General features: G+C 38.7%; 1 protein-coding gene and 1 pseudogene across 2 annotated transcripts in view; both read left to right on the top strand.

Moving 5' to 3' along the window:
- The window catches only part of CHRDL1 (chordin like 1), a 136,641-nt gene that overhangs the window by 111,567 nt on the left and 15,347 nt on the right, over positions 1-9,727 (top strand). For both annotated transcript variants that reach the window (XM_006917270.3, XM_006917269.3), the window contains exons 8-9: positions 2,149-2,317; positions 6,191-6,400. In XM_006917270.3, coding sequence (XP_006917332.2) covers positions 2,149-2,317; positions 6,191-6,400 — 379 coding nt within the window. The remainder of the gene's footprint in view (positions 1-2,148; positions 2,318-6,190; positions 6,401-9,727) is intronic.
- On the top strand, positions 5,757-5,875 carry LOC112484191 (annotated as a pseudogene).

Here is a 9,727-nt window from a genome sequence, read left to right as displayed (position 1 = left end):
TTCTTCTTTCTTCTTTCTTCTTCTTTCTTCTTCTTGTTCATCTTCCCCTCTCCCTCAACCCCCACTCTTACTCTCTTGCTAGCTCTAAAAACTCAGCCTTTGTCACATTGAATAAAACCCTTCACCTCCTTGGCCTCAGTTTCTCTGTCTGTAAAACAAATACATAAGGCTCTGAGGGGCTGACCAATCTCTGATAAAAATCCCTGAGTTTTTTGTTTGTTTGTTTTGTCTTCAATTATTTTTCTACCCTTATCATATATCTAATGTCTGAGTCCCTGGTACCAAAGAACAGCTTTTCATTATGTGTTCATCCTCATAAATCAGAGAACTTCTTGTGCTTGCAGCTTATCCTAGGCCAGTGACCTTCTATCTCAAATTCTAGCCCTGCCAAACTCCGTCCTTTTAGCACTACTAGGACACCCACCAGCCAAACTGTCTTTTCTGTGTTTCTTTGGCAAAACTTTGCCAAACTCCCAAAAGGACAGAACAATCTGTAATCGCCTTTGAGGAATGTGAGTGATTATGGCAGAAAAAGACATATGAACTATTATGGGAATAAAAATATTTGCACCAAGAATCCTGTGTGCATAATAATTAATGGACATAAATTCTTATTTATGTGTATTTTTATAGCAATGCACTGGCATGGGCTCTTCTTACATAGAAAGAATGATGTTTTCTTTCTCTTACTCCAGCTCCTGTTCTCTCTCCTCTTCTCCTACCAAAGACCTCTCCTCAAGAGAAGAAGAATTTTCAAAGCTAAATTTGCAACATATGTGTTTATGGAAATAACTATATTAAATGTTTTATGGGATGGTGGGGTAAGGGGACCCCATAACTACCTTCTCAATGTTACCTGCTACTTATAACACTGAATATAAGGATCTACTTTGTCAAATGCCGGCAAAATAATTTTTTTATTGGATCCCCTTCCTTTACTCCTAACAGTGTTATTTGGCTTTAAGCCTTAGGTTCTACTCTTCATTCATTCCATCTTCTATCCTCATTCTACCTCAGCTCCTGGCATAGGAGTGGATAGCAGAATAGTGGATCCATCATGTGTCTTGACCCCTTGCTGAAAGAGCAATAATTAGATTATTTGTTCTATAAGACTCTAAGCTTTCATTAAGGACCACAGCTTTCATTCATTCATTCATTCATTCATTCATTCAACAAGTTTTTGATGATCACCTTTCTAAATTCTAGACACTGTTTTAGGCACCAGAGATACAGGAGTGAACAAAATAAAGTCCTCTCCTCTGCAGAGCTGACATTCTAGTACTGTTTTGTACTGTCAGTTCTTCTATCTATTAAATGCCTATGATATCTGTGCCCTGATCTATAATCTCATACCATTTCTCATGTTTAGAGCCTCAGTACATTTATCTGAACTGTACTTGACTCCCATCTCTTCCTCCTATTCAATTTACCTTATGTATTCTCAGGATTCAGTGCTTGGAAACCTAGTTTTGATTATTACCATACTTGAAAATCATCCTTCAAAAAATTCTACACCGTCACCTCTATTGCCTACCAAATAGAATCCTCACCCCGTAGAGTGTCATTTAAAATCCTCCATGATTTGGCTTCAACCCACTTTCAGATTATCCTTTAATTGTTCCCTTTTATGGACTCTGTGTTCTTTGCTTCACCTTCTCAACTTATAAACCTCTGCCTGGAATATTCCTCACCAACTCTGCCCATAAAATGTCTATCCACCCTTCATGGCCCAGCTCACAAAACCTCCCCAAGGAGAAGCTCTCTTTCTCATACTAAGTTGCACAGCATTTTATACTTCTCCTGTGGCCTCTGTTGGATTCTGCCTTGGGTTGCAGGCTGCTACCTTAATTCTTAAATCTGAGTGTGAGAGTCTGAGGAGCAGGAAAGACACTTTACTCTTTTTGGCTATTTACTCCCTCAGAAGTTTATAGGTGAATCTAGTCCAGTCTTCTACAAGAAGAGAGAAACATCTCAGCATGTTGCCAGTGCCGCTTTACTTTACATCCCATTTCTTTACTGGTGTGGATATGCAGTTCAGATCACAGCTCATCACTAAAAATCATTGAATGCTTTCTAATGTATATAAGGTAATTTCTGCCTTCACACTGGTGGATTTGGGGAACTGAATTTGTCCTTGTCATTTTACAGAGGCATTCTTACCAACGCTCTAACTATGATCCTCCACCAAGCCGACAAGCTGGAGGTCTGCCCCGCTTTCCTGGGGCCAGAAGTCACCGGGGAGCTCTTATGGATTCCCAGCAAGCCTCAGGCACCATCGTGCAGATTGTCATCAATAACAAGCACAAGCATGGACAGGGTAAGGAGTGTGTTCCTTTTGTATTGCATCCACTTCAGGGCTTCAGTAGCCCTGGTCTTCGGAGGACTAGAGCTGGGAAAGTGCCCTGTCCCCCATGCATATCATACATTCTCATTTGGGTCACTCACCATCAAGTCTACAATGTATGGACAGGTGACTCCAGGAGACTCTTAAGATTTCCCTAAATACAGTCCAAAGAACATAGTTTATATTTCAGGTGTATCTATCCTTCTTTAGGACAAAAGGCAAGAAAGCAGTGACTCTAATACAGTCCCCAGCATTTTCTCAGTTGCCCACGGGAGTCGAAGGTCTTTTGGGAAAGTTCATTGGGTTTTTAACAGAATGAGAGGTTGTTTGTTTTCCAGTTAGGGTACCCAATATTCAAGGATACTCATTTCCAAACATTTTTGAAGCTCTTATCCATACCTTAGAAATATTATTCTCACACCTCTGTGCACCCCAGATTATGCTGGGGCTTTTGTTAAAGGTACACATTCTGGGCCCCACACTCAGAGGTTCTACTTCATGTGAGGAGATTGTCCTTAGAAATGAATAACCCAGTGAGAAACACAGAACCCCCCTGGCCAAACATCAGGAGGTCTGATCAAGTTAACACTAACACACAGCCCACTAGGCCGACCAGCTGGCTGCAGCAGATACCCACATATGTCTGAGGCCTGTTTCTTCTTCTACATAGTTCTCTGGCCTCCACCCACCCCATTAGTGGGGGAATTGGGGAGGAGAAATTCAATCAAACAATTGACTGCTTCTTACTTTTTTAGGCATCGTGTCAACCAGCTCGTCAGAGCAAGAGCTCAGCTGGTTCCTTTTTATGAAACCATAAACATGCTTTGTTTCTTTTAAAGGAGAAATAAATCAAAGGCAGTTCTCTGAATGAGTTAAAAGTAATAAATTATTAAACCAAATGATTGAATAACATGGGTGAAAAAAAAATCCTTTACAAAGAACTCTTACTATAAATCTCAACAAAGCTAGTCAAGCCAAAACTAGTTGATCACATCTGTTACTAGTTAGACATAAATTTCAGATTACAGATAAAATTAAATTGCTTTAGAAACTAACAGGCTTAAAAGAAGAATGTTCAAAATAAAACTCTTAATAAAAAATGGTAATGTATTAGAAGAATTGGAAATATTTACTATCGATCTGGGTTAGATTTGAAATTTATTATTTTTAAATTCTAAGGCATTCTGATAGGAATTTATGAAACGAGGAGGAGTTAAGATGCAGTTTGATTTTCAATTCTAAATTGCCTCCAATAGATTCCATTTGCTCTGAAAGTATTTCAAATCCTTAAAAATCCTAAATCCCATAAGTTCTGCATGCCTCTTTATTTTCAGAGCAGAGGCTCATCCCTTGATTTTTTCCATGTCTTACAAAACCCCCAGCTGGTTCACATTTATTCATTGCCCGCAATGATTTGGATGCAGTAGTTCTTTCCTGACCTTTCTATTATAGTTCACTGGAGAATCACTTATTCCCACTCCCAACTCCCAGTGCCCCAGATGGATGATTCAGAATCATCCTGAGAATTTGTTGGTGAGGAGAAGGCTGCATTTCCCTCTAGAGAATTAACCTCACTCTATTTCTCTTCAGACCGTAGCTTCTCATTCAGTTTAGATTATTACCTTAGTCTAGACATTTAGGGGCAAGAGAATCTAGCTATATAATGCTGGGAGTCCTTCCAGCCATTTTTTGTTCTGTTTTCTTTTTTAACTCTCTTGCTACTGATGTGCTCTTTCTAATCTTTGGTCCCATGCTAGAGTCAAAGAAGAGAAATAACAGGACTCCACCATTTTGAACTTGAGTCCAGCCTAAATTTTTTTGAAACAGACTATGTACCCACCTGATCACATTGTCTAGAATGTAGTGTCACTGTCTTGGGAAAAGAGAGAAGAGGTGAGGGCAGAGGAACACATCTGCTCTGACTCATCATGCAATTCTGTTCACAGCCCTGAGCCTCACACTTCAGATATCAAGTACCAAATACTGTAAGGTTGAAAGCTTCTCTGCTTTAAGTTCTTAGGTTCTTGGAAATCTTTACATGGACTGACTTGTTAGAGTACTTAGCACTCTATCAGCTCTTGCAAAGGACAGGAAAAGGCAGCCAGCATCATCCATATCTCCTGTGACACAGTGAATTTGATGAGAAAGAAATAGCCCAATGATTCATCTTTCTGAAGCTACTACTGTCTTGCAGCCAAATCAGTCAATTCCTAGGAACGCCCAATGTAGGGCTATTTCTCCCACCCCAGCCCTGCCTTAAGTGATACAACCCACCCTAGAGATGTTGATTGGGATGCTGACAGGTCTTCCTGGGTTTGATGAGGTGATGAGAGTGAGAAACACACCCAGTTGTAGTCATGGCTTGAAATCTCCAAAATGCCTCAGCACTTTCAAAAAGGGAGACAACTCATTCTCAGACCTCCCGCATTTGCAGCCCTATGCAATTCTCATTCTGGAGCCTAACTCCAAGCCTTATAGTAGGTTATAGATATTTTTCTGTTGGTGTTCATTGAAGGATATTCCTGTGACCCACTCCCGTCACAGGCCCCTCAGCTTGCAGCCCAGATGCTTCCTCTTGCAAGGCTCCTCAGAAAACATGGAGCCAGTAATTTCACTTCCCACTCAACAAATGTGAGACCACCAAAGGATATCTGTAGGACAGGTAGTGATTCACTGTAGCCAAACCTCTACAGCCACTATTAGATGAGGGACATAGGACACTGTCTCAAGAGTAGAGGCAAAAAAGGCTACCTTTCACTACTTACTTGGGTGGTGTGGGTCTTTTTTCTCTCAATCTTAGCACTTTCCTTCCCATGCCAGAGAGTAGTCCAGCACCATTAAGCTCCATACTCATCTGTGTTGGTGGATCAGAGTCTCACAGCATTTGATGTTCTGAATGAATTTGCTTCAGGACCTGGAAAAAATGGTCCTTTGGGAATAGCAATAGTTTTCACATCTAGCCTCCCTAAGTAGCGAAATTTTATGGGAAATCTTTATGCCAAGAAGCATATCCACTTGGGCCATGCAAATCTTTTATGGAATTGCAGGAGTTATCACTACATTCTACTAGAAGTTCCTTATCAAGATACCCTGGACAGATAGAACTCTGCTTTCATGTGTTCATTCTTTTCTTCACTTGAAAAAAAAATTTTTTTTAGGCTATACAAAAACAGAACCAACAACCCAAACAAACAAAAATGGAAACTATCAAAGAAGAGAAGAACAGGAATCTCCCTGGTACCAAATGGTTTATTTCATCGAAAAGTAGCAAAAAAGCAAGACACCTTAAAATTCAATTTTCTGAGCATTCCATTAAGTTCCTAATGAAAAACTTTTTTTCGGTGAATATAATTTGGACTTATTATTCTTCAGTCAACTAGTAGTCAGTAAACTGTATGTTGGGACTAAAGTGGTCTACGGCTATGCCACCCTGAACACGCCCAATCTCGTCTGATCTCTGAAGCGAAGCAGGATCGGGCCTGGTTAGTACTTGGATGGGAGACCACCTAGGAATACCGAGTGCTGTATGCATTCAGAAAGAAAGGAAAGAAAGAGAGAGAGAGAGAGAGAGAGAGAGAGAGAGAGAGAGAGAGAGAGAGCGAAAGAGAGAAAGAGACTGCCAGGCACTTGTGAGCATCCAGAGGCCACTGCTGAAGCACCTAGATAGGTAGAACAAGGCCCAAGCTATCTTAGGGGTTAGAAGAGGCTGCCTTGTAAATGCATCTCCATGGCCTTGTAAAAAACAAAAAATACTTGATGTTTTAAAGGGTTTAAGTCTTGAGGTCTGGGCACAGAGGCGCGTTTCAGTTACCTAGCCTTAATTTCCAGTCCTGTGTTCTCTTACAGTGTGTGTTTCCAATGGAAAGACCTATTCCCATGGCGAATCCTGGCACCCAAACCTTCGGGCATTTGGCATTGTGGAGTGTGTGCTGTGTACTTGTAATGTCACCAAACAAGAGTGTAAGAAAATCCACTGCCCCAACCGATACCCCTGCAAATATCCTCAAAAAATAGATGGAAAGTGCTGCAAGGTGTGTCCAGGTAAAAAGGCAAAAGGTGCGTTGGTTAGAAACCTTGCCTTTGATTGACCGAGATTCCCACATAGTCATTCTCAATGTTTTCCTCAGCATCAGAAACATAATCAACCTGTGATATCATTGTAATGATAATAGTTCCACTAATAATGAATCTTACTCTCTCCTCTCTTAAAGGGCTGATAAGATTGTTGCTTGGAAGAAACAGACTGGAGATTTACTTGTGTTAGCCATACCTTTGGCCCCATGTAGCCCTACGTGTCAAACTTAAGCCTTGGTTTTATAAATAGTAGAGAAATTAGCTTATGATGATGATGATTAGGAAGAACAGTAGCATCTTTCATTTCTATCACTATTTAACTCATCAAATCACAATCACATCCAATACCCTTTTGAGATGAGACAAGGGACAGATGAGATATTGTAAAAGGAGAGTGGGTTCTGGTCTTGGTATAAGTTTCTGTGTAACCTTGGAAATGTGCTAAATCTGCTATGGGCCTCATCTGCCTCATCTGTGCAATGAAAAGTTCAGAGCAGTTGATCTCCAAGCTCCCTTCCAAGACTAAAATCCTATCATGATATTATTATTTCTCCATTTAAGAAAACTTAGATGTATAGAGTGACTTGCCCAGAGTCACACAAATAGATCATAAAACCAAGGCCTGGAATCCAGGTCACATCCAGCCCATTGTCTTTTCCAGGCCAGTAGAAAATATTAACTGATAAAAAGGGCAAATTAATTATTTAAATGGAGGTTTTAACACATGAGCTAGATAAAAATATAGTTCATAGTATTGGGGTTGACAGGGTATAATTGATAATCAGGTATTCTAGCCCTGGCTCTGCCACTGGTTTCCTGTGTGACCTAGAACAAGTCATTTCACCTCTCTGAGCCTCAGTTTCCTCTGCAAAAAGAGAGTTAGAGTAGATTATTTCTTAAGGTCCTTCTAGCTTCAACATTCTAAGAGTGAATGAATTAGTCACTTCCAAGGACATGAATTTATCTTTTCTTATGCCTACTTGCAAAGCATTTTTGTAAAGACAGTCGAAAAAACATTTTTAAATGTAGGCAGAGAGCTAATTTATTCCTTCAATTTAGGCAACTCATGAGTTGCAGGCAAACATGAACTTACTCAATATATATATTTTTGAGCATTTCATGTGGGTCAGTGGTTCCCAAACTTTCCTGCACTTTGAAACTCCCAGAGAACTTCTAAAAAATACCTGTATCCCATCTCCAGAGATTATGATTTAATTGATACGAGGTGTGGCTTGTGCTTAGAAATATTTAAAAGACCCCTAGGTGATAGTAATTTGCAGATGAGTTTGGGAACTCTTGCGGTAGGCCCAGAGTGCTTTATGGTCTTGCTACTCAAAGTGTGGTTTGTGGACCAGCAGCACCTAGAAGCTAGTTAGAAATTCAGACACTTAGGTTCCACCTCAGACCTACTGCGTCGGAATCTACACTTTAACAAGATCTCCCTCACCCCCAGTTTATTCTAGTGCACATTAAACTTTGAGAAACATGCATTAATGGTACAAACAAAATCTTAACATAATGGCCTTCATATTTCAGAGTAAATAGGTGGCAGGATATGGATAGGAAGGACAGGAGCTATCTGATCTGAAATAGAGAATTGGGTCATTAAAACTGGTGAGGAGATGTACTCATTATGGGTAGGGAGAGAGCACATTCAGAGGTTGATATGGACATGGGAGACACCCAACCACAAAGACCTTTTATAACTTCCAAGTCTATGATCTCACTGGATCCTCAAACCGTTTGGTGTCACTTAGGAGTAATTCCACCAACACAACTTTCTCTTAGGTCAAGGGTCTAAAGCTTGTAGTCATTTAAATACTACAACATGATAATTTCAGATTGAGCTATTACCTAAACTACCCCAAGTAAGATAAATTCTCCCACTATATAATATTCCAATTTCAATCTCAAATCTTCAGACCAAATCTCCTTTCACTCTGCCCTTATGATTTTATTGATGTAAATGATTCAAATAAGTGAAATGATCAAAAAGGTATGAGAATAGGACACAGAACAGACATTGCATTTTAAATAATTAGCCTCTCATATTGGTAATGCGTATTAAAACCTTTACTTTCCATACTCCTTGGCTCAGCAGTTCTACTCCTAGGAATTCTAAAAAAATAATAAGAGACATGCACAGATATACAAACAAGGATTTTTGCTGCAGTGCTGTTCAAAATAGTAAAAAGTTGTAAACAATTTGAAAGTCCACTAACATAGAAACAGTTAAATAAATTATGGTGTATCTGTACTGTGGCATAATACATTGCCATTAAAAATCATTGTAGACCAAGATTTAATGGTACAGAAAGATGTTTACAATATATTTGTTAAGTTCAAAGAACAAGCTGCAGAACAATATGCATGATTCTGATTTCTGTTAAAAAAAATAAAGTATTTATAATACATTTAGACCAGAGAAGACAGAAAGGGCATATAGCAGAATGTTAACAGTGGCTATCTTTAAGTGACTGAAATATGGGTAATTTTTATATTCTTCTTTTAGTTTATTTGTATTTTCTAAATTTTCAATGTGTACTACTTTTGTAATTAGAAAAAATAACAAAAGTTATTATTTTAAAAACTACTCTCCAAAATTGGATTGAAATCATAACAACCATATTCTCTGATCATAATGCCTTGAAGCTAGAGATCAACTGTAAAAAGAAAGTGGGAAGAACCACAAATACATGGAGATTAAACAACATACTACTGAAAAATAACTGGATCAGAGAAGAAATAAAAAGAGAGATCAAGAGATACATAGAAACGAATGATAATGATAGTACAGCATATCAAACTTTTGGGACATGGCAAAGTGGTCATAACAGGAAAGTTCATATCATTACAGGCCTATCTCAAAACACAAAAATGAGCCCAAATAAAAAACCTAATGCTTCATCTCAAAAAATTAGAAAAGGAAGAACAAATAAAGCCTAAAGTCAACAGAAGGAAAGAAGTAAACAAAATTAGAATAGAATTAAATGAAATTGAAAACGACAACAAAAAACAATAGAAAAAATAAATGTAACAAAGAGCTGGTTCTTTGAGAAGGTTAATAAAATTGACAAACCCCTGGATAGACTCAAAAAGAAAAAGGAGAAAAGGCAAAAATAAATAAAATCAGGGACAAACAGGTAAAATATGACAGACACTGCAGAAATACAAAGGATCATACAAAAATACTATGAAAAAGTATATAACACCAAATTTAATAACCTACAAGAAATGGACCAGTACTTAGAAAATTACAACCTTCCTAGACTGAATCAAGAAGAACTGGAAAATCTAAAAGACCGATCA

This window comes from Pteropus alecto, unplaced genomic scaffold (assembly GCF_000325575.1).
Source record: "Pteropus alecto unplaced genomic scaffold, ASM32557v1 scaffold107, whole genome shotgun sequence".
NCBI classification, from domain to species: domain Eukaryota; kingdom Metazoa; phylum Chordata; class Mammalia; order Chiroptera; family Pteropodidae; genus Pteropus; species Pteropus alecto.
This window is presented reverse-complemented; position numbering and strand designations above follow the sequence as displayed.